Genomic DNA, 25,465 nt, shown 5'->3' with positions numbered 1-25,465 from the left:
GTTTGTTTGTTTTGATTTTTCTTTGGTTTTTTTTGTGGGTTGTTTTTTTGTGGGTTTTTTTGTTTGTTTGTTTGTTTTTGTTTTGTCCAAGGATCTTTCCTGTCAATTTGGGCAGATCCAGAAATTCATTTTTATCTACATTTGGATAGAGGATGTAACCAGAGCATTGCTTCCATGCTGGCTGGGGACAGTTTGTTTTTTCTCCAAAGCGTTTTGCAAACTTCCTAATTTAATTTGTTTTTTTTCCCTTTGTTTTCATATCTGACATTTACAGTTCTGGCTTTTGGGTGCAACTGTTTTCCTTTTTGCCATCCTTTGCCCCTGTCAAGTCATGCCCTGACTGTTCTGCTGTTTGCTTCAGACAAGCAGCAAAGTGAGGCTGACATTAATTAGCTGTTTACATTGACCAGACATAATATAAATGTTGCTGCTAATATGATACAGTGCAAACAACATTTAATGTTGTACTGTTTATTTTCTCTGATGGGCTTCCTGTGTTTCTGAGCAGCTGAACTTTTTAGGTCCTGAAGGCTTCTGTGATGGAAGGGTTGGTATTTTCACTGTTTCTATCTGTAGACTCATATGAATTAAAATAAAATGATATGTCTAATAACTTGATCCTGCATTTTTGGCATTTTATGATTCATTTTTATTGTTTGCAAATGCCTGGTTATTTTGGAAGAGTGGAGAATCTGCACAGAATTCACGGTTGTAGAAGGATGTGGATAAAGAAGTCTTGTGCTTCTCTTTTTTTTGGTTTTGTTTTTATGCTTTGTTGTGTTTTGATGCTTTATTGCAAGGGTCCTGTTTGTCTTGTGTTTGGCTGTTTTTTTTTTTCTTGGAAAACCGATATTTTAATTAGACCAGGTAAATCTTGTATGTTGTCCAGGGGGCACAGTGCAACAAAAACATATTTTGAGGAAGATGGAGGGGAGGAGTATAAAAACAGACAGCACAGGCATTTGTTTTTCACAATCTGGAGGGGAAATGGCAGGGAACTGTGTAGTTCTTGGAAAAGATTTGTTTGTGTGGTAGCTAGAAGGTTGACTAACTTAGAGATTTGGGGTTTGGGTTTGTTTTATAATACTCTTTAGAACTTTTAAAATTTGAATATGCAAGTTGTCTTTGTTTTGATTCACTTTACTGCAAGTCGTGAATATAGCAGGATGCACAATACTGTGTGAGGTCAGGATATCTGGCTTGCAAATGTCAGTCTTCAAATACCACAGTTCCATGATGTAACTGAGAATCTGTTTCTACTTAGATGAGGCTTTTTTTTTTTCTTAAGTGAATTATTGGAGGGCTTTGGGAGTCGATGTAGTGAGGAAGAAAACATCTGCTAATCATTGCTGCATTCGCTGTTGTTTGGCATGTGTCTGCAGTTACGGTGTGAGTGCGGGATTTCTGAAGAATTTTGACAGAACTGTGCCAGTTCTGGCATTCCTTACTACTATAAGCTGTTTTATGTGGAGGTAGTTCGTGTTACTTCGAGTTTATTCCTGACTTACTCAGGAGAGCTCGCTGTTCAAGTAAATAGGGAATGCCCTGCAGGAACAACAGTCTTGTAGTCCGGACAAGATCTGGCATGCATTTTGCAGCGAGTAATGCATTATGCTGGTTTTACTGCTTTCTCAAGTTGGGGAACAGCCTGTTGTCTCTTTTTGCATCTTTTAGAAGTCTTACTTTGTTTCAAACAATGTCTTAAAATAATTCATTTGGCCTGCTTATAGCTTTAATGTTCTTTTTTGATTAGTAAATAAATTTTAAAATTTGTTAGCTGTTAGAACCAGCCTAGCTTGGGGCATTCCTAGTTTGAATAGGAAAATTTTGTTATAATAGCTGTTCCAACCAAGCAGTTCCTTTGTGGAACTGCTCTGAAATCGCATGTATACTCACCTTTTATTCCAGAATAATTTGTATTTGCAAAATAAGGAAAGAAAGAGAATTCTGTTGCTCTTTAGTTATAGTTTAGTTATATAACTCCTCTAGGATGGCTACTGCAAATAACTCTTTAAAGCACTGATGTGGGTAATATTCCCATGGATGAGATCCCAGCACAAGTGCATTAGCTTTTATTTCCCGGTCATAGGAGGAAAATTTAGGAAATTCTGTATGTATGTATTGCCAAGAGCAAGATTTACCAACAAGACTTTTGTACTTCTTCTATGACAGAAACTGCAAAATTGCCACCATTTTATCTCGGGTGTCAAAGCCAGATGCATTGCTTTGCTTAATAGAACTCTTCAGGAATATGTCTCACTGAGAAGTCTCTCTTACTTCACAGTTCTTTACTGTCATTCTTGAATATTTGCATTGTGTCACTCCAGAAGTCATAGGGAATTCTGACATCACTGCCTCTATTTTCTTGTGCTGTCCTGTAATAAGTCTGTGTTGCATTGCAGGACTTCTTTGCATTTTTTCCCTATTGGATGAAATAGTAAAAAAAATTTATCAGTTTGCCCTGTTCAAAAGCAATGAGCTAAATTTTACATTCCTTTCAACTAATTTTTGTTTTGGAAGTTTCCCAGTAGTTTATTGGACATGTTTCCATAACAAGGTTTTTTTTTTTCTCGCAGATGATGTAGTGTGGGTTAGCTCCACAAAGACATTATGAAGTCTAAAGATAGACAAAGGCAGGCAGGAGATTCTTGTAAGATGACTTGAAATTCGTTGCAGCTGATTAAAGTCCGTTATCATTTTAATAATACTTGAAATACAGAACAGGCAACAATCTGAGCATGTCACTAAGAAATGTGGTGATTCTTGCGCATCGGTGAGACTCCAGGTGGGCCTTCTGTTAATTTGCCATCGTGCTTCATGAGTAAGAGCAGACTTTGCTTATTTACTGAGCTAATTGGTGGGACCCCATGAGCTAAAGGATGCTGAATCACAATCGACCTGGCACTCCTTTAAGGCCAGCCTCATGGAGCACAAAGCAGTAGTCCATACAGCTGCTTGGGAAAATGAGTGGAGGTCTAAGGAGAGCAGTATTGAGGGAACTGATGACAGCCTCAGCACAGCAGACTGATGCAGGGGGTAGAAATGAGGACAAGTTCGCTCAGGAATATAAAAATCCTGCCTTCATTGGCAGAGATGGTATCGAGAAAGCCATTGCTACTGGTAGGGGCATCAAAGGCAGCAGGAATTTCCAGCACTGGCTCAGGAGTTAAGGGAAATGAGGGAAATACAGGCTTGCTGCTGACTGTGACAGGCAGGACAAGGCTGAGGCACCTGAACCTTTCTTTGCCCTGGTCTTCTCCATCAGGGTCTTCTAGGCCTTTGTCCCGATATACTGGGTTAAAAGTGGAGAATAACTCAGTGGTGCAAGAGGATTGGGTCGGGGTTCTGTTTCTGATATGGAGAAAACATCTTTGCATTCTGTTTGGTGTAGGGCACAAGACTCCTAAAATAGTGATGCTAATGGGAGATGTGGAAATAGAATAAAAAAGCCAGTGAAGTAAGTGGATGGGATGAATCTGAGCGGTTGTTCATGGTGTTACTTCAGCATTTTCAAGACGGACTCTCTTCCGTCTGACTTGTCAATAACCCTGAAGTGTTTTTGAAAGTAACTTCTCTGTTAATGATGCTGAACAGTTATAAAATCATGCACTTGCTGTGTGCTGCTTCTGAACTCGTAAAGCTGTGGTTTGTAATGCAGCATACTGTAACCCACATTTTCTCTTTAAGAGTTAGTATAATGGATGGGAGCAAATGCCTTTTGATACTTAAGTGCACACAGATGAAACATGCAGGGACAAGTAAAGAAAAAATGAAGGGTGGAGAAACAACCTTATGAGGACTGTTAAAAGTAGAGGTGCTGTTTTTTTGGAGTGGATCACAAAGCTTGCAGATTTTTAATTTGGGAAGATAAGTGCACAATTGTTTCCTGTGACTGTCCTTAGTCCTTGATTGTCAACATCATCTTCAGATTAATCTAAACCAAAGATAAACATACAGATGTTACAGAGGCAGTGAGAATGCTGATAACATTTCAGCATACTCTGAGAGTACATACGATGTAAAATACTGAAGTCCTATGTGCACCATCTCTTTTTATCTTAGTACCTTGGGGGGAAATGGTTTTTACCATCCTCCAGACTCTGGTGTTTGTTTCTCTGTGATATTAATGGTGGTTGACAGAGCAGAGTGTAAAACATTCAGCCATGGTAGTTTGACACAAAGGTTAAAGGAGTGGCACAAGATGTTCCTGTATTTCCCCCACCATGAAATGAATTTATGGATTTCAGTCCATGCTTAAAATTGTGATGAGCATTTCAGTGAAATGACAAAACAAGTGTGGTAGTTCTACAGACTCATTCCTAAAAATTCCTTTGGTTTTCAGTATTAGTGTCTGTCTTCATCTGTTATATGAAGGACTGGCTGAACTGACTTTGTGTTCTTATAGGACCCATATCCCTGCTTCTTCCCACTGGCAGAACAAGATCAGCTTTGTGTTTACTGCCTTCCTCACCGTGTTCCCAGACAGTTCTTGGTGTAATGGATGCTGAGGAGTCCAGATTAAGAAGTGCGTCATTAGATAATTGTATTCCAACAGCAGATTGCTTTAGTTGGGAGTGTAATGCAATTTGAAAGAATTTCCTGATGCATGGAGTACAGTAATGTTTCATTTAGGGTGTTGGCAAAGGTTCCAGGTCGTTCCTTCCCCATCCAGGGGTAGCTGGGGGTGGTGTAAGACACAGATACATAGCTTGGTGTGCCCATTTTAGCTTCCTGCATTACCACTCCTTTGGAAAGGCTTAAGAGCAGCAGTGTGCAGCAGCTTGTCCCGTGGATTTTGGTTTCCTTTTGTGGTGAGGTTCTTGATAAGGATTCCACCTGTTTGTTGCTATCTCATATGTGCTTGGATTATATGTTTATGAGAAGCCAGACTGAGTGATCATTTTTCCCATGCCTGAGAAAATCTTGCTTAAGAGACCACAGAATGAGTAAGATTGGAAGAGACCTTCAAGATCATCCAGTCCAACCATCAACCCGGCGTAATCACCCGTAAATCATATCCTGAAGTGCCACATCCAGATGCCTCTTAATGTTTAAAATATTTTTAGTAAATGAAACACTGGTATTCTTTGGGTTTTTTTTCCAATGCAACAGACGAACCTTTATCATCTCCCATTCTTTTGGTTAAACATTTCACTTGTTTTAAAGTAAGTTTGTTGAGAGGTGGTTTGTTATTTGTCTCTGTGAAGTTTGTTTTTTCACAGTCTGTAATGTCAGTAGTTTCTCAGAAGTGGGCCAGAACAGGAGCTGTCTCAGGGAGACTTGCAGACCTAGTTCATGCTTTGGTCAGGTTGTTCTTAAGTTATTTGGTAAGAGTTCAGTGCCCTATGGTCTGTTACAAGGTGCTTGCAGGGAAGGTGCCCAGAGTTGGTTTGGAGAAGGACAGATGAAGAAATTATTAATAAAATTCTAGGGGAGTCTTTTGAAGGTAAACCAAATCTTAATAAGGCTGTATTTCTGTTTAATCCTGTTCTTTTTCCAAGTCTTTCTAGACCACTGATCTCAGTGCTATCATATGTGATTTAGATTTGCTTTGAAAAATATGCATAATCTACACTTCTACAAATCTAATCTAATTTGCCTATTAAGATAAATGATACTTTTGATAAAGCATCTTCTATTTTTCTGGGCCATAAAACATATACAATAAAGTGATACAATAAAAGAAGCCTTTCATTTGTTGATGTTCAAACTTTCTAGGGCTTTGGCCTTGTGTTTTAATACTTCTTTTGTCATTCTGCATACAAGCCCTATTTCAGTATGTTTTATAGCTCTCTCATAATGTATTCGTGTCTTGTTTTGCTGCACTAGTGGAAATATACTGATAGTAACATGTTGCTTGACCTCTGATCTATTTTTCAGTTTCAGAAAAGTCAGCTAATGTCACTAAATTTGTGAGATTTAAGGATATTCATCACTTTTATATTGTGTTATTCTAGGTTATATACTCGTCATTTGCTTGTAAGTCTCAAGTCTATTACTTCAGAACTGATAGGCTGAATGGAGGTTGTGTAGCAGTTACATAATGCACATTCCAGCTGTCAGAAGCATCTGTTGTGTTTTTTTTTGTTTTGTTTTGTTTTCTTGTTTGTGTGTTTTTTAACAAGAGAATTGTTTGGTTGTTGCATTAATACAGAAACATTTCCTAGATAGTGGGAATGACTGTCAGAGCAGGTTTTCTCATGGCATCACTATGTAGACTTAGAGCTGCAGAAAATTGGAAGAGTTTAGTACAGTATTATTAAAAAGACAAAGTCTTCTCAATCAGATGGAGTATTCTGTTGACATAGCTGGGTCTATTTTTTGTTGTTAGTTTTAATATGGTATTTGTCTGGAATCACTTTTAAAACCCAGGTTTCGACTGCTGTTTGTTGGACCAATTGTGAATCTTATGCAAATGTCCCACAGGAGAACATTTTAAATGTAGTCTCTCAAAGAGTATTTGTAATTTCACAGCCTTTAAGTATTTCTGAACTTTTTACAGTTTGTTGTTATGCAAATACTTTTATATATATAGAGAGAGTGTGGGATGCAATGAAACAATGTTTGTTTCTATGTTTAGGGTGTAAAACAACGTCTGTACTTACCAAGCTGATCCAATAAATTACACAAAAAAAACCCACAAACCCAAAAACGCACTAAAGAATTAAAAAAAAACCCAAACAAAAAACCCCTACCTAACTAAATCTCAAACTGAGAGGAATACAGCATTGTAACAGCCTAATGTACTCAAGTATACATAGTTAATATATGTTTAATGGCTGCTGTTGGTATCACTATAGCCAGCCCATGTTAATTCTAACAAATGCTAACAGAGGGCTAAATTCCTTATTTTACAAAGCAGTTTTGCTACAAGTTGTTAGAAAAATGACAAAGTAGAAGGCTTGAATTTCTTCCTGAGCATTATAAAGAAAAGCATTTTTTTCCAGAAATGTTTCTGGAGTGTTTGGTATTTGTGGTAGAAAGCGCTAAATAGGAGATTAATTTTTCTGAAACCTATTATGAGTTTAGTTTAACCTCAAGAGGTAAAAACCCCGTAGATAGATATCTGCTGTGAGTATCCCAGGCAGGCTTGGATGGTTACTAGCTTGTAGCAGACCTGTGTCCTTCAGTGCCTCTGCAGTGGCACTGCCATGTCACAGGGACACAGTCTGTCGTATGCTCCTTCAGGCACCCTGTAGCAGAGCACAAAACAGAGTGCTGTTTGCAGGCCAGATGACAGCAAACTAAAATATCACAGTATTTTTATGTTTCAGGAAGTAATGTAGCTGTATTTCCACTTTTCAGAGCAGTGGCAAGAGTTCTGTGTTGGAAAGTCTAGTGGGGAGGGATCTGCTCCCACGAGGCACTGGAGTTGTCACCCGGAGACCCCTTATTCTGCAGCTGGTGCACGTTTCCCCAGAGGACGGTCGGAAAGGAGCTGGAGATGAAAATGGTAAGTGTGGTCCAAGAACGTGTTTTGCCTTTTGCAAGGAGAATTCAAGTCTTGTCCTTCGAAATGAAGAATTAGTTGCTGTAATCTTGAAATTCTAGTATGCTTTTTGAAATTTGCTTGGAAGAAAACACAGCTGTTGTCCCATCTGTTTTTTCCATTTAGCAAATGTCATGAAGTCAAAATCTTTTCGATATTCAAAATAGCTTTAATGTTTTAAGCTTTCCTTGTCTGGAGTGTAGCGAATGTGAATTTCTTGTGTATTTTGCATCCCCTCCCCTTTTGTTGTGTAAATAAGGTATTTCGTTGAGGGGGTGATGAGTTTGAGAGTTTTTTGAAGGAGGGTAGGAAATAGGTAAGTTCTGAATTATGGGGAAGGAGGAGAAATGAAAAGAAACTTGTAGTAGATGCAAATGATTGAATTGATGTGTTCTGTCAGATGGCAGATGTCATCCTGACAGATGCCACCCTCCTAGGCTGCACTGAGAGACTCCAAGTGCATCAAGCACAGCACTTTAAATGTTCTGTAACTGTTTACTTTGAAGCTTGTCTTCAGCACTGCTTCTGTTTTATCCTTCAGCAGATCAAGACAGTGATCTCAGTTGTCCCTTGGGAGTTTCAGTGCCCATTTTATACCAACTAATGCTCCTGATCTTAGGAAGGAGCAGTGGGGGCATATCCACCTTCTGATTGTAAGATTAATATTAGGTTTCTTACGTAGACACTAACAACTGCACAGACTTTTTTTGGCATGATAAACTTGGGACTATAAATGTTAATTCTCATTGTGCTCAAATGTTTTTAAATTTGTTTCTACCAATAGTAAGTCAAGGTATCAGAAGTTCTTTACAGTATTTGTTTTCCTGTAATATGTATGGCCTTTGATTTCTGAAGGACAGTTACTCATATTGTGGTGTTTGAAAGGTTTACGCTCCAATCTTAATTACTGTCACAAGCAAGAGCACAAGATTCATAACAATTAGCACGCAAGCCACGTGAGAAATTGTGGGGACAATTGTGGAAATGATCTCAGGAGACCTCTAGTCCAGTCTCCTCAAAATAGGGCCAACTCAGAAGTCAAGACCAGGTTTCTTTGGTCTTTATCTGCTTGAGTCTGAAAACCTCGAAGGATGGAGAATTCAATCTGCAACTTTTAGAAATGGCACATTTGATATCTTTAAATGCAGTTTTACATTGCTTGTACTGTGCAATGTGCAGTTTATATTTCTAGAACTTCTCAGAATGCTTGAATTCTGAGTTGTAGGGTAAAATACTATTTTGTTTTTCTTTGCAACTTTACAGGTGTAAAAGGAGCTTTTGTAATTGGAGCGTTCTGAGTCTAGGCAGAGCCTTTTTGTTTTAGGTTGCATTTGATTTGGGGATTTGGATTTTAAATTTAAAATTCATAGAGATGGTGGACTAAATTATTTTTTATGATGCCCACTTAGATTTTTTTGGGGAAAACAATCAATATGTAAGATGTAAATGTTATAGTCTCATCTTGTTCTTGTGAGAGAAATGTGGGCTTGTTTGGTAAGAACAGAGATTTGACTGGAAGAGAAATTATGATTTACCAATTGTTTGAAATATCTCTTCTCCAAAATTCAAATTGTGGTCTAAATGGTGTTGTCACTGATCTGGTTTAGTTTATGTTCCGATTGTGGTGTTACAGTTGTAAGAGAAGATGGGATCAAGTAGCTTGGAAATAAAAAAACCTCTTATCCTGGCTGTACTGTGTAATGTTGTAAGAAGTGCCATTAGAGGTCTAATTTTAGAGGTAATGTTATTTGTAATGAGGTAGATGTTGAGGTAGGGTTGAATATGGATTTGGGATATAGTCTTGCAGAGGGAAATAATCTTGCAGAAAAGGATTTTATCCAGATGAGGGATTTCTTCTTTACAAGTTCAATATTGGACAAGAGAGTATCAGTCTTGGCATGCTGCTTTCTGAATGCTGGCACTGAACTCTCTGTGCACACAGTTTTATACAACTCTCTCTTCTCTTACATCTTCTGTTTTGTGATTGTCACCTGTGTCCATCCTAATGCCTCCTCTACTGGTATTATATATTCACACAGCCATTTCAAAATAACTCTGTGGTTCTTACAAGCTTTAATTTTACCTCTGTTGGAGTGTTGGCATCCAGAAAGCTTCCCAGTTTTTAACACAAAGCACTTTTGACTGCTGTGCTGTTCACTTAGGGAGGGACAAGTGATACCTTTGTACTGTGATCAGTGCAATAAAACAAGAGAGTCAGAAAATATCAAAGATAAATTTTCCATTAAATGTGAAGTTCTTTATTTTTATAGCAGACTGATCTATATATTCTACAGAGAATGTGTGTAATTTGATGTGAAGGAAATGTTCTCATCATGCTTTTGCTGTTTATTGTTGGCCTCTAGTGATTCAGCACATATGGTGTGTTTGATGTGATGATACCACACTGATGTTCTCTGATCAAATTGCAAGAGAAGCAGCACTTATCAGAGAACTGGGCCTGGTCTTGTGAATTATTAAATTGGCCTTGCAGTGAAGACCTATAATGGTAGTTCAGAAATGGAAAATCAGAGAGAACATACCAGTGGCCAAAGTGGTAAATGCATATATGTTCCTTTTTCTCATTTGTTCCAAGATAGGAAACTGAACATTGTTCAAATTCTGAACAGACAGAATTGATAGAGCACAGGAATGATTAATACAGATCCATTGCTTGATAAATCAACAGTGTTTTGTTAGCCTTTTGCTCTCTAGTTCAAATAGGAATCTCTTCCTACCTCTGGCTCCCAAACAGTGTGGCCTGCTTCACTGGGCTTGGCTTTGTAGAAGCACAAGAGAAAAAGAGCTTTCCCTCAAAAGTGCTTGCAGTCTAGTTGGTGTCAAAGATGGGAAAAATGGTACAACAGTTAGTACTTGGGAAGTTCTGATTGCCATGCTGCAGGAAATTCTCTATGGTGGTGGTCTTTTATGACTCCCAGCAACTTCTCCCATTGGAAATTAATAACCTTTCTATTGCTTTAGAAAGGGAGAGGAGATACATGAATAACTGAACTCAGTAATATTTGTATTGTATTGAGCTTCGTTAAGGAGTGTTACAGAGTAGGACATAGCAAGTACACTTTGGTGGAAGGCAGTCCTGAGAAAAATCAAGTAATATGTGTGCTTTTCCTGTGTATTAATTAAGGTTTTCAAGCCTTACTACAGGATATAGAAAACCAGAAAAATACAGACTGTTGCTTTATTCATGAGATGTGGTGGGGATTTTTTTGGAAAAGCAGGATCTGTTTGTTCTTAATAGCTGTTGCTTTAGTAATTTCTTACAATGGATAATACTGGATTTCATCATGAGCAAAGTGTCATTTCCTCACACCTTTATCTAGCATTTAATCTTTAATGTAATCAGGTAATTAATTCTTCTGAAGGTATTGCCTGAAAAGCTTCCAAAAAATAACATAACTGAGGGAAGACTGATGTACTAGCTAAATGAATGCTAAAACAATAATCTATGTGGAAACAATAGGTTGCTGAATGTAGGCTAATTAAAGCCACTGTCTTCTTGCCTTGAGTATTGTTATATTTAGAGAAATGCAATTCTTTCCTCCTTTCCTAAAACAACAATTTAATTTCCATTAAATTAGATATATTGGGAAACTTTTCCATAGGTGTTAGCCAACTTAAAATGCAGTGTCTCTGACCCAAGCGTGTCTTTTTAACATTTATTTTAAGAAGCTTATAGATAATACAGAAAAAAAAATATTTCTACATAGAGCTAAGCCTAGTACCTGGCTGCAAATTCCCATGCCACCAGAAAGAGAATAATATAAGACTAAAACAGTGTCTGAGAAGGAAATAATCTCCCGAGGAGGGACATAACCAGAGAATGCTTGGTCCATATCTTTCAAATGTAACAGTGGCTGTATCTTGCTGTATATTTTTCTTCCTGGCTTTAGGCCTTTCTTTACTCCTTTAGATTCAGTTTTCAAGAGGAGATGAGCAATACAGTAATGAACTTACTGTAGTTTGTTCCTTTATGTGCATTTTACTTTATTTCCTCTGAACAGTTAAGTAAAACCTGTTAAATAACCTGGAATGGAGGATCCCTTTAATTTTGTACTTATTTTGGAGACTGGTATGTCATTTTGCCTATTTACTGACCAACACAAATGAAAACTTCTTCCTGTTGGTTTTCTTCATAGCTCATATGCCTGCAGAGCAACAGGGATGAAAGTTTGGTTTTAAAAATTTTTCCTTAACACATCCAGTCCATCTAAATCATATTTCTGTTGGTGATACACACACCTTTGACTGAGCAAAACATCAGCTCTCCAGATGAACTAAGCTTTTCAAACAGATGAGTTGATGATGGTCATGTTGCCTGAATTTTGTACCAAACAGGCACAAACCAAGAGTATCTTAACCAGTTTGTTTTGCTGATTGCACTTTCAGGGTGTTGTACAGAGATCACAGGAAAATAGAGCTGTAAATTCATCAACTCCTCAATAAGAAGTTGAGGTTTTTTATAATGAAATTTCCATAAATTGAAAAAATTAAAAGTTGAGAAGGGTAATGCATATGTTGTCTCTTCTTAAATCTGTCTTAGAACTGATGTTATTCTTCAATTGAATCTTCAAAATACGGAGGCACAGCATCAGGTTTCCTTCACATACAGTAACACTACTTCCAATGACATTATAAATGTTTCTTTACTCTTTCTGGTTCTTGCCATGATTAAATTATGAGGAAACATGTTTTGCCAACAAGATCAGCTTTGTGGAAGCCAGTGGTGCTGTTTTCTGTGCTTAGATAAGAAAACACTTTGAGCTGTTGGAATTAGGTTAATGGCAAGAATAGTCATCATCAAACAAACTTTGTTGGATGGAATATCTGATTTATAGGCATCATTTATATGTGTTTAGTTAAGGTCTTATTTCTGTGCATATTGCTAATATGTTACACACTCATCAATACTAGAATAGCATGCACATCTATCTGCATGCATTTGTGCTCTTTGTAATAGAATCTGGTACTGAAAGTGAATAAAATGCTATATTAAGTATGATTAAAAATGTTAAATGCCATTCAATGCTGTTTCTCTTTAACTGCAGACCCTGCTACATGGAAAAATCCAAGACACCTTGCTAAAGGTTGCCTTTATCCACTTGCTTTTTCTCCCTACACCTGAAGTGCATGCTTATATACACTAATCACATACATTTCATGCCACATAATTGTCGATTACACTTTTCCTTTTACACTTTAGCTACTGTGGTGATTATTTTGCTGTCTTGTGATCTGATTGATTTTCAGTTTTCTGACCTTTTTGCATTAGAATGAGATGATTTTTGCTTTTCTTCTGTGCTGTTGCTGCTTCATAAAACTGCCTGCACTTTTTAATTCCCAAATCCTTAAAAAAAAAAAAAACCTTTGTCAATCAACTTTCTTAAATTTCAGCTTAAGTGGAAAAAAAATGCTTTGAAAGATTACTTGATTGTAGGAAAACCATGTGTTTGCCAAAAGGCCAGATTTCTTGTAGACAGTTCTTGTGGAGCAGATAGCTGTGTCAGGGAGCACAGAGGAAATGACTGCAAACAAGAAATTGGAAATGGAGCTTGCCACTATTACTTGGAAACCTAATAGTGAAGGTGTGAATCTTGCAGTGTGACTCAAACTGCTGCCTGTGCTACAAAGCAGAATTGAGCAAAACCTCCTGTGCTGTTTCTAGGACTGCTTTTGCACAGTCCCCAAGTAATTCTGGACCTCACTGGTGACTGACAAGAGTCAAGATGTTTGGTCCTTGACAGATTTGGGAAGAGACATTGTTCTCCTAAGGCTTCTTAGTTATGCAGAATTCTTATGTGTTTTCTGTTTGCTTGCTTTTAGTCCTACAGGTTTTTCTAACTTTTTCTTTCAGCTGTAATTTGATCTCACTTGCATGGTTTAAAAAAAAAGTTTCTAAAAGCTAGCTTTTTTCCCCCCAGGTTTTTAAGCTATTGCTAATAATTCTTTGTTTTCTGTTACAAGCTGATATTTAGTGAACAAGACCATTTCTGAAAACTTATAGGATAGGTGATTGGCTCAGTCATAGGTAGGAAGGTGGACCTTATGCGAGACAAATTAGACATACTTGTGAGGTGCAGTGTTTCAAAAGACAGAATCATAAATCTGTTTATACTGAGCTGTTTGACATCTAACTGTAGAAAGCTAACTCCTTTTTCTTTTGCTGCTTGAAAAAAAAATCTTAGTTTTCAATGAGCAGGCCTTGGAAAAATGTTAGTGAAACATCTACTTCTTTCTCATGTATCCATTTTTGTTTTCAGAGGTCGATGCTGCAGAATGGGGTAAATTTCTTCATACCAAAAATAAGGTACATTTACTCTCTTAATGAAGTAGCAGTGTCATAAATATGTTAACATATATGTGCTTAATTCTGTTATCTCTTCCCTTGACTTTTGTGAAAAGATGTTTATTGGCATTATTATACCTGCTGTACTGTATAGCAGAATATTGAGGATTTTGTGTTTTGCTTTTTATGACTAGAAAACGTCTAAAAAGATAAAATGTCTGTTGTGCATGTCATTGATTATGCTGAGTTATCATAGTCCTTTTGGGGTTATTTTGTTGATTATTGTATTTTGTGCATTGCCACAGTTAGAAAGGATGTCACAAAGACAAGGATAGGTATAAGCATAAGTCATTTCAGTCCACTGAAGAATTGGCTACTTCAGAGGTTAATTAGAAAGCTGTGAAAAAGACAGAAGAGCCTCATGTGCATCAGGGTCAAGGAGCAGAAACTGAGATGACCAAGCACATCAGGAAGAGAGTCAACGCTTAATTCTGGCCTGAAGAAAGTAATCTTTTTGTTGGTAGATAAATTACATAAGTGTTTATTACTCTAAAATTATTTCCTCACATTCTAGGCAGTGCTAGGAATTGAAGGAAAGCTAGAGAGGAATATAGAGGGAACCAGTGCAAGGGTAGCTCTGTGCTAACCTTTTTTGTGTTGGTGACAGGAGAACAGTTTTTACAAGAGTGGAAAAATTTGAAAATGAAACTGCCCTTTGTCCTCTTCAAGATGGAAAGTGGTTTAGTCTACATGTTGCTTATTAACTTCAGAGGATTCCAGCAAGACTCAAAATGGAATTAAGTGTTTGGAATTCTATGCAGGTGGACAGGAATTAATAATTTGTGTCTGACTTTTGTTATAAGTGCTAGTAACTGCTATTTCACAGAATTAGTCAATAGCTTAAATATAAACTTCTGTAATTTTTAGCACTGATGAGTCCTGTTAGCATTAGCTTAAGGGCTAATAGTAATTACTTGTTTTTTCATATTCTGTATATTTAGAGAGTTTTTCACCATCCGTTGGAGAAGAGAACATTATTTTGCAGCTAAGTGAATTCTGTCTTTGAACTTTTTTTTCTTCCTTCAGGTCTATACAGATTTTGATGAAATTCGCCAGGAGATAGAAAATGAAACAGAGAGGATTTCGGGAAACAATAAGGTAAATCCTGTACTGTCCATCTGTTGTCTTGCTATTGATTTTCCTGCTGCTTAAACCTTTCTTAAAGAGTTTTGGCAGCTAGCAGTGAAAAGCACTTAACTGTTCTAATGAAGAACACAGGAATACTGCTTGCTATCTTGAGATTTTTTCACTGTGTTCATGAGATAAATTGCTTCAGCTAAAAGACAGAATTGTTGCTTTACTTCAAGACTCTGTAATAAAAGTGCAAAAATAAACTTTGAATTAAACTTGCTTTCATTTTTCTATGTACCTTGCTTTATGTGTAATTACAAAATTGGCTGCTGCCAAAGACATAATAATTGGTTGACAGGTGTCTTTGGCTTTTTTTCCTTGTTGTGTGTTTTAAGATATGTGGTGAAAGAAAGTCTTTGTAGTATGAAACTACAGCCTTTGGATTTTCAAATGATGCATTTAAATAATCCAGGGCAGTAATTGGTACTCCTCAACATGTATTTCTAGGGGATCAGCCCTGAACCAATTCATCTTAAGATTTTTTCGTCTAATGTTGTAAATCTGACTCTTGTGGATTTACCTGGAATGACAAAGGTAAGATGAAGAATGCTCCTCTTCTGACTCATTGTGTATTTTTGAACAAGGTGTGCCTGTTCACTCTTTGCCATTGTTCTGCATTGTTACATAAAGTGCTTTCCTGGGGTTTAGCATTGTTATAGAAATTTGACGTGTCACTGTCTTCTGAGGTAAGATTTGGGTTTCTGATGCACTTTGCTGATGTCAGAGATAGGTTTGCTTATGCTTTTCCTCTTTCTACATCTAAGTGATAGTAGGTGTGTGGGCTGTGTGTTCCTTTCAAAAGAGGTAGCACTCTTTTGCAGATAGATGAGTATTTGGCAGCTTGGGAAATGTTTCCCTTACTGCTTCTCCAGGAGTGGCTATGTGTATTTTGTGTAAGAGGCTGTATAAAGTGAGGATAAGGATATGAGGGAAATGTTCAAATCCTGCTTGTTCAAGCTATATATGGAATAATTTTCTGAGACATGAAGAACACAAGATGACTTCTTTCCCTGCTCATGCACACGTACACACCCCACTCTGCCACTTGTGCAGGTGGTTCTTGCACACCAAGCCTCATGCAGGCATAAAGACCTAATTTTGAACAGTTCCATATTGTTTTTTTTTCTCTAGGTGCCTGTTGGTGATCAGCCTAAAGACATTGAACTTCAAATAAGAGAGCTTATCCTTCAGTTCATCAGCAACCCTAATTCCATTATCCTGGCAGTCACGGCTGCTAACACCGACATGGCCACTTCTGAAGCACTGAAAATAGCTCGGGAGGTGGATCCAGATGGTAAGCACCAAGGCTGACTGGTTGCTGAATTCAACTGCTTTTTAAAACTTAGTCCTAAAATAAAACTGATGCTGTTTGAGCAAAATATAGTAAGAAAAGTAAATGTCACCACATTTCCTAGAAAATACAAGTTTTAGATTTGCTTAAAGATTTCTTTCTGCGGTCTCTGCAACTCAAGAGAATGCTGGGATAAATCAGTAACTGATAGATTTCTGGCTTGCCAGCAGACCAAGTAACTATTCTAATAGTCATGGAGTCGCTTCTGTTTTCACAGCAGCAAAATGATGTTAAGAATGCTGGGGATTTTCAGAGTTTTCGTAGTTCACAGTGGTCTGTTAGGGCAACTTCATGCTTTATTGTCCAGCATTGTTTCCTTTGGTAGAGAATATATGCCACCCTGAAGCTGGTAATTGACTGTCTAGCTGTAAGTTTAGTGTCTTTTAGTAAGGATGACTTTTGATGCCCTGTATTTATGGAGCAGAACTGACTGACTTAATGGAGTAGGAAAATTATAATTTTATATTTACCTAAGCCTGCTTCTTGCTTTGTAAAATGTTGTCAGTGCCACTGACTAACAAATGGCACTGTGTGATTTGGAAGTACATGGATTAATACACTTGGAAAACAAGCATACAGAAATTAGGCTAAAATTTAATGGTGGTACCCTCAAAATTTTCTTTCCATAAAATGTAACATTTCTTGATTGTTTTCAGACTCCAAGTCTGCTTTGGCTTGTCTGCCAACCTCAAGGGAAAACCTCTTCTGGCAATCTGCTCAGTTAAACTGTCCTGGTTCAAGATATCAGACCTCTTTTATTTTACTCCTCTAAAAATGATTGACAGTGTCTTTTGGATCACTTCCCAAAATTCTAAAACTTAAAGGTCTAGAGTCGCAGATCATGTTGCAGGAGTTCTGCAGGTTCTGCAAGAGTAATGCTATATAGTGGGAACCTACAGTACTGAAGTAGCTATACTCACATGAAAGTTTCAAGACCCAAGAACTTACTGATTTTACTGAGATGCTGGTTTATTTTTTAGATCCCAAAAGCGTTTTATATTTTAAAGAAAATGTTCTTGGCACATTTTTGTTTCGGACCAAGAGCTCAGGAAATATTAAGGTCCCGGACAAATCCTGTGTGTATTAGGCTACTGGTTAAGATTGGCAATATTTACCTACTCTATGAATTTAGGTCACTAATTCTCCACTTTGCTAGATTATGAGTTTTAGTTACTCTGATCAAATCAGAACATCCCTCTGAGTGTTTTCCTTTTGGTAGGTCGAAGAACCCTTGCTGTTATCACAAAGCTGGATCTCATGGATGCTGGCACTGATGCTATGGATGTGCTCATGGGAAGAGTGATTCCAGTCAAACTTGGCATCATTGGAGTAGTGAATAGGTCTGTGTGGGCACATTGGTGCTATTTTCAAAATGGTGTTAATATGAAGTAATGCTTTTGCTTTTTCAGCCATGAATGTAGTTTTAAGAACAAGGTGACAATGTTGAAATAAGCTTCTGAATAAGCAAGTGAGAAGCTTGTTGCTCACTTCTCAAAAGCCTTTGTTCTTCCATTCACCCAGCTGCTAATGCAGAGAGGAGTAGAGACACTTCTAAAAGAACTGTAGAGCCACCTCTTCTGCTGTTGTTCCTCAGCTTGAAGGGGTGCTTCTGGTCAGCTGTTCACGTTAGCTCTGATCCAGCACAGGTCCTCTATAGATTAGTCCTAACTGCATATGGCTGTGGTACTGTTTGCTGTATTTTTTTACATTACTTAGGTCAAATCTCATGTAGTTTCAATAAGAGCATTGCTTACTCTGTTTATAGTTGCTACTAATATCTATTTGTTGACTAGCCTTCATGGAGAAACAAATAAAAACCTTTGAAGTCTGAGGAAGGTGAGTTATGTGTGTAAAGCAAAACCCAGTTGTTACATGTTCTGTCCAGGAAAGCAGAAGTGTAAATTACTTTTACTTTGCACCCATTAACTGGTGTGTAACTCTGCCTTTTGCCTTCAGGAGTCAGCTGGATATTAACAATAAGAAGAGCGTGGCCGATTCCATTCGTGATGAGTATGGGTTTCTTCAGAAGAAATACCCTTCCCTTGCCAATCGGAATGGAACCAAGTATCTTGCTAGAACACTGAACAGGTATTACTTGAAGATATAAACTGATGTGTTAGACATATGTGCAAACCTTTCTTTTTACCCTTAGTGTCTTTTTGGTGCTGTACAGTAATGCATTAAAGAAAACTCTGGTTGCAAACTCTGGTTCTCGCTGTTTCTGGATTTACTGTAGTTTTCCCAAGTAGATGTTTTCCTTTGGTGGTTATTTTATGCTGCTTCTCTGTTTTGATGGAGATGATGAAGCTGAAACTTTTCCACCCTTCTAATGAAGAGACTGTTTTATATTTTTAGATTGCTGATGCATCATATCAGGGATTGCTTGCCAGAACTGAAAACCAGAATTAATGTTTTAGCTGCCCAGTACCAGTCTCTACTGAACAGCTATGGGGAACCTGTTGAAGACAAAAGTGCTACTTTATTGCAGCTGATCACCAAATTTGCCACAGAATATTGTAACACTATTGAAGGAACAGCAAAATACATAGAGACTTCTGAGCTGTAAGTACAAATGTTTTCCTGGCTCTCACTGGCATTATTACTACACTGGACTATAACATGCTAAAAAATGTTTGAATACAAGCAACTGTAAAAATGTTTTCAATGTTAGCTTTTTTTCTTCTTATTTGCTACTTCAGTTGTCATTTTCTTCTTTCAGATGTGGTGGAGCCAGAATCTGTTATATTTTTCATGAGACTTTTGGAAGAACTTTAGAATCTGTTGACCCTCTGGGTGGCCTTAACACAATTGACATTCTGACTGCCATTAGAAATGCCACTGTGAGTGTTCTTCTGTATTTCTGAGTGTTGTGGCTGTATATTAGATAGGGAGCTAAGGTTTAATTCTCTATAAGAGGCACAACTTTGAGATGGTTCAGTATTTTCCTGACAGATTTGGGTTCTTGCTAATGTGGGAAATGGTGTTGCTGAGAATTAGCAGAGTAAGGCCCCTTTTAAATTTTGCAGTATATAATAAAATGTTCACTCCAAGCTTGACTTTGTGTGTCAGACATGTCAGTCTGCTTTTGTACTGTGTCTGTTTTGTGTGGACAGACAGGCAGGTTTCTGCATGGTCTTGGAACATGAGGTACTCCATAGCAATGATGTCTGCATATGTTCTATCCTCTTGTAAATGTGAAATGTAAAAACAATATTTAGTAACAGGAAAGATGTTGTATTTCAGGTAAAAAAAGCTATATGTGTAGCTAAGCATTGGTCTGTATGGTGATAAATGAAATTACTCCAAACACCAAAACCCACCTGTCTTGTTGGTATGGTACTGTATATGCCCAAGATTGTCCAATAAATAATGTCAGTTTTTATCTCTGAAATTAGAAAGAAAACATCTTTGCCTCGAGAATAGATTTCATCTAAATGTGGATCCACAAATGTGAAAAAGCATTGTTCAGATTTGTAAGCCGAAAGTGACATGAGTAGGTAGAAATCTCCAAGATTCTATAAGGATGCCTTAAAGATAGTACTTTATAGCTTTCATTTTTAAATATTCTCGTAACATATTTTACTCTAGAGACCTGTTCTGAGTGTCATGTGTGATCACTGTGATCTGATTTATTCTGGGCCTCGTCAGATACTACTTCTTAGAAATGCATCTTATTTTATATGCAATTTATCAGCTTCTTCCCTCCTTTTGAACAAGGGTCCTCGTCCTGCCTTGTTTGTTCCTGAAGTTTCCTTTGAGTTGCTGGTAAAAAGGCAAATCAAACGTTTGGAAGAACCGAGCTTGCGCTGTGTGGAGCTGGTTCATGAGGAAATGCAGAGGATTATCCAGCACTGTAGTAATTACAGTACACAGGTAAAAGTGCATGCTTTAGAATTGGGTTTGTAATTACTGATGCGTGTGTGTGGGTGGCATTACTTGCTTAAAAACTTCTGGAAGTCTCACCAGTAAAATTTTGGTTTGTTTTTAGGAATTACTGAGGTTTCCTAAATTGCATGATGCCATAGTTGAAGTAGTAACCTGTCTTTTGCGTAGGAGGCTTCCTGTCACAAATGAAATGGTAGGTTTCCATCTACTGTAACTTTACTGGTAAAAGTGCATGCTTTCTGGACTCTTGATGCTTCTGTTTGCAGATTCAGGAGCCCAAGTTATTAAAAGAATCCTAACTTACTTGTTAAATTGATAGTTCTTTAATATTCTTCTTTATATTAGAATATAGATACATGTAAAACAAAGTGGTGGGGTTAGGGTTAAGCATATTGTCCCCTATGTTTCAATTTTCCAGAAGAATTTTACAAAATTTCAATTTAACATCCTGTAGCCTTGCTCATATAGGTTATTTCCCTCCCTTGTATCAGAAGCTGCATTTACGGTAGAGTTTGGGATGCAGTGATGAAAATTGAATTGTAATCCTTATTCTGTGTGTTTCAGAGGCTTGTAATGCCCTTCAGCTAGTGAAAAGTAAAAGTTCAACTTGTACCTTTTAATAAATATGTTTTAATATGAAAGTTTGCTTTTGACTGTGTGTTGGGAAGTAAAGAGTGTTTCAGTATTTGACTCTGCATTTGATGTGAAAAGCAAAAATTTTGTATGCTCAGTGACGCCCACAGTGAGCCATCTCCCCCTGGTTCACATGTTATAGGTGGTTTGTGTCTAAGTGGTCTTTTGCTGTGGGCAGTTAAGCTGTGCTTGCCAGCATTGTAGGTCATTGCTCTGCATTGGCATTAGGTTTGCTCCCTGAATTTTTGATCTGGGAATGTTTTGCATTGCAGGTTCATAATCTGGTGGCCATTGAGTTAGCTTATATCAATACCAAACATCCAGACTTTGCTGATGCCTGTGGGTTAATGAATAACAACATAGAGGTAAGAAGTATGTTCTCTTAAAAAGCTTCTTGTCTCTTTACGTGAAAGTAAAATTGATAAAATAACAAATGCTTCAACTTCTTTCCTTGAAGCACATTTCTACATTTTGAGGCATTAGAAATGTGATGGATCATGAATATGGTGTATACTCTTGTGATCTGTGGATTTGTTCATTTCTATTGCATATTACATTCAGAATCACTGGTTGATACTTCACTGAAAGGATTCTGCCTGTTTTTCAGCCTGAAAAATAAGATGGGCACCTAATTAAGTATTGCCTATAAAATGATATTTTTTAAGGGGAAGTTTAAATATGTAGTTGTGAAATGTCATTTCATGTTGAAGTAACTGCATTTAGTCTCTGACACAATGTATCTATACTGTTCCTCTCATTCATGAAAGGCTAATAGAAGCATTGTTTCCTCTGTTCAGGTTCTGATTTCTTCTTGCTTTTGGCATTGTTCTTGAATCTCTGTTTCCACACTTCAGTCTCCTTGATACATTCTCTCCATCAGTCTCCCAACAGTAATCTTGTGTTTTTCAAGTCCAGCTCTGATTGGTAATACTTGTTTCTGCCATCATCCTGTGAAAGCAGTTCAGCAGCCAGTCTGCTAGATTGGAAGAATCACTCTGGTGTTGTTGCAATACTTCATCTCTCTGGCTAAGAGCTTGTTCATACCCTTGTGTTTATCCAACCTGTTGTTTTCATTCATCACACAGTCATAGAATGGCTTGGCTTGGAAGGTTATGTCTTTCCCACCCCCCTGCTATGTGCAGTTACACATTCACCTAGACCAGGTTACTCAGAGCCCCATCCAATCTGCCTTTGAAACACTTCCAGGGATGGGGCATCCACAGCTTCTCTGGGCAACCTGTGCCACTGCCTCACCGCCTTCACAATAAAGATTTTTTTTTCCTATGGAATATGTAATTTAAATTTACTCTCTTTCAGTTTGAAGCCATTCCCCCCTGTCCTGTCACTACGTGCTCTTGTAGTGTTCCTTTTTTAAGTGCTTACATTACAATTTCTACTCTAGTTTTAACCTGTTACTTCCTTCCTTCAATACATATACTTGGTACTGACTAGGTATGCATTTGAATTTGCCTTGGTAGACTGCTCTTTAATCTAGTTCCAAAATAAAGTGTATGGAAACTGCTGTGAGTACAGAAATTAAGACTTTGTAAAGCTGAACATACAAAATTGTATCATCATGTGTTACTTAAAATATCTTTCCTAATGTTTTCCTAAACAGGACACGGAATTTTTTGAAGACCGAACCATGTAAACCCAAGCCTTATTTGGTGGACAGTCAGTTGTTAATTTCAAGCAAAATCAGATATTTCTTTGTCCGAATGCTTCAAATTCTATTTTGCTATGAAGCAAATTCTGCTTCCTCCTTCATTGTGGGGCTAATTGTGTGTTGGCCACAGAATCAAATCCTTTGAATTACTTGGAGGATTTATAGCTTAATGTAGGGTATCTGAGCTGAGCCAAATAGTGGAGCTTTGATGATGCTTTTTCAAGGCTCAGGTTTTGATTAGGGAGTGTGGTGCGAAAAAAATTTTGCAGAACTTCTTATATTGAGAATTTAGTTTTGTCCAAGTAATCCAATTATCCAAATAACCAAGGGTTTCATAGACCACAGTATTAGCATGGCACAGGATGAGATGAAATGGCTCATGTTCCTGTCTAAAATGGAAGTCATCTGCAAAGTGTGAATCTTGCCTGTGTGTTGATACAGAGTAATACATAATTGAGGTCTTGTGGGATTGTTTTTAAAGGAACAGAGGAGGAACAGGTTAGCCCGGGAACTGCCTTCTGCTGTGCCACGAGACAAGGTAAGGAATGTTTGATTTTATTTTTCACAGAAAGCTTTAATGCATTCTCCTAGATCCAATCTAATATTGGAAATTCTGATATGCTGCCCTAGTAGCAGTGTTGGGAAGTTCCAGGTATTGAGCTTTTTTCTTTCAGTTTCCTAAGATAGAAGGGGAATGTCATTTACTTAGAAAGATGCAGTTTTTGGGAGATTTTAAATCTGATATTTCAGAAGACTTGTCTATAAATGTTGTAATATTACACTTATTACTTAAATGTCATCTCAGGTAAGATATAAAATGCCTGCAGATGTTGAAGATCAACTCAGAACTTTCATGCTTACATTTATAGCTGAGAAACACTGATTTCCAAAGATAAACAAGTGATTTAAAATATCTACTACAAACACAGAAACTTGTGGTTGGATTTTTTAAGTCACTCTTAAAGAGTCAGTTTATTGCAGTCTTGCTTTCTTTGGGAGCAGATGTTGGAGGTGACATTTTTGGTTGTTCATAATCCAGTTTTGTCATAATCCAGCTCTGTCTCTGGAGCTTGCTTAATTTTACCAGGTTTTGGGATTAGTGCAGTGATTGGAGTGGAAGAACCAACCAAGTGTCATGGAAAATATTGTCTGGCTGTAGAACAGAACAGTCTGACACTAAGCTGGAATTTTAGACAGTTATTTAATACCATGTGAATTATTAAGAATTCAAAAGTAGAGACTGAAGTTTAGGATCCTCATTAGGTTGTAACAGGAGTTTCTACATCTGATAGAAATCTGTTGACTTAAGTTCATTACCTTAAAAAGTGAGACAAAGTCCCAGAGTAGATCTAATACTGCTGCCTTTAATCAGTCTAAGACAACTGATGGATGAACTGGGAATTTAAGGTAACTGTCTAGAGATTGCTTTCAGTGCTCTTTGATCCTTCATTTTATTGATTTCATACTTATATCATCAGTGTAGGAGCTTAAATGAAGTTGAAGGTCAGATAATCCAAAATTATTGTCTTGGAGATGCTTTTTATTTTTCTTTTTTTCTTCATTCTCTTTTCTTTCTTCCTTTTTTCTGCTTCTGTTACTGTTTTTCTTGCAAATTTAAAGTATGTCTTTTCTGGATTTTGGAAGATACTTTTTTTAGTAGGTAAAAGTGTATGAAATTTGCTAGGTAAATTTGGTGGTCTTCAGTTGAATTTTTTTTTCCCTCCCTGCATTTTTTACCTTCCTTAGTCTACTAAAGCTCCAGGTGCATTGGCACCTGCTTCCCAGGAGGCTGTTACTGCTGCTTCTGCTGAGGCTGATGGCAAGGTCTGTCTTGATTTTTCCTCTAAGCACTGCATGCACGTTTCTGTTGTGGTGCCCCACAGGTGTAAGGAAAGCAGTTTGTCTCTAGCGTTCTGTCACCAACAGTATGTCCTACCCAGTCTGGAGATCCTCTCCAGTGTGGCTTACTTGGCACTACTGGTTTTATGTGCAGTGGCATGTCAAGACATGCCATGAGGTGGCCAAGTCACTGCTTTCTCTTTGATCTCTTGTTTGCAATATATTGTGGTGCAAATAAGCACCTAATTTGCCTCAAACTGTCAATAGATTGTTGGGTGCAACAGTATTGTAATCAAAAGTCTTCAGCATGGCTGTTAAACTGCATGTTTTTAATGTGTTGACAGTTAAAGATGGAGGACAGAAGATATGCTAAAATGTGAGTTTCCTGCTTCCTGCAGGGAATCTTTACAGCCTGTGTTCAAACCGAACCTCCTTTGTGTTGTTCCACATAACTGTTGAATCCCTGGTTTACTTACATTTCTGAAATGTGTTCTGCTTATATTTAGAAAAGTGATTTTTTACATATTAGGTGTGCTTGCTGTCTCATGTGTTGAAATAACAGCTCATTATTCCTCTGAAGGCTTTTCTGCTAATTGCTCTTGCTTGGAGTTAGAAAAGATGAGCAGTCACAAGTTTGTGTATTAGGAGGACCAAGGGGACTCAGGCTTTCTGCTTGATTGCAAATTCAAATTTTAACGCAAAGCTTCCATTTCTGTCCTGAACAAAGTGGTTGAAGTCAACATCTAATCAATAGCAGAATTTTGACTATTGCTTTCATCAATGGTTTAGAAGTTTGATATGCTGCAAAAATGAAAAAGAAATCAAGAGCCACTGTGAAGATAGTGTTGTGACTTAGGAAGTTGCAGGAAGCTGCTAGATTTGGCTTGCATTTCCCATAAAACCTGTCCTCTGTGAGCTGTGATACATTTCACGCTCTCTTGTGTAGCTTTGTTTCTTAAAGTACTTTGAAGGCAGAGCAGGCTCCACAGTAACACAGAAGGAGAGGGGAGGTTTTGTCATTTTGAACAGCTGTCTTGCAATCAGAAATCATGCAGTGGAGCTTTCCTTAACAATAATTTTCTCTTTTTACCAGAGTTTGATTTGAATTCC

General features: G+C 37.6%; 1 protein-coding gene across 8 annotated transcripts in view; it reads left to right on the top strand.

The window, feature by feature from the left end:
- The window catches only part of DNM1L (dynamin 1 like), a 35,153-nt gene that overhangs the window by 3,788 nt on the left and 5,900 nt on the right, over positions 1 to 25,465 (top strand). The window contains exons 2-16 of one of the 8 annotated variants that reach the window (XM_062492448.1): positions 7,306 to 7,453; positions 12,553 to 12,591; positions 13,765 to 13,811; positions 14,877 to 14,948; positions 15,429 to 15,515; positions 16,113 to 16,275; positions 17,552 to 17,672; positions 18,289 to 18,420; positions 18,688 to 18,894; positions 19,052 to 19,172; positions 20,050 to 20,205; positions 20,321 to 20,410; positions 21,123 to 21,215; positions 22,998 to 23,054; positions 24,263 to 24,340. In XM_062492448.1, the coding sequence (XP_062348432.1) occupies positions 7,306 to 7,453; positions 12,553 to 12,591; positions 13,765 to 13,811; positions 14,877 to 14,948; positions 15,429 to 15,515; positions 16,113 to 16,275; positions 17,552 to 17,672; positions 18,289 to 18,420; positions 18,688 to 18,894; positions 19,052 to 19,172; positions 20,050 to 20,205; positions 20,321 to 20,410; positions 21,123 to 21,215; positions 22,998 to 23,054; positions 24,263 to 24,340 (1,611 nt within the window). Of the gene's footprint in view, positions 1 to 7,305; positions 7,454 to 12,552; positions 12,592 to 13,764; positions 13,812 to 14,876; positions 14,949 to 15,428; positions 15,516 to 16,112; positions 16,276 to 17,551; positions 17,673 to 18,288; positions 18,421 to 18,687; positions 18,895 to 19,051; positions 19,173 to 20,049; positions 20,206 to 20,320; positions 20,411 to 21,122; positions 21,216 to 22,997; positions 23,064 to 24,262; positions 24,389 to 25,465 lie in introns of all 8 variants that reach the window. The other 7 variants (XM_062492446.1, XM_062492443.1, XM_062492447.1 and 4 more) reach the window with 7 other exon arrangements.

This window comes from Cinclus cinclus, chromosome 4, assembly GCF_963662255.1.
Source record: "Cinclus cinclus chromosome 4, bCinCin1.1, whole genome shotgun sequence".
Classification (NCBI taxonomy): domain Eukaryota; kingdom Metazoa; phylum Chordata; class Aves; order Passeriformes; family Cinclidae; genus Cinclus; species Cinclus cinclus.
This window is presented reverse-complemented; position numbering and strand designations above follow the sequence as displayed.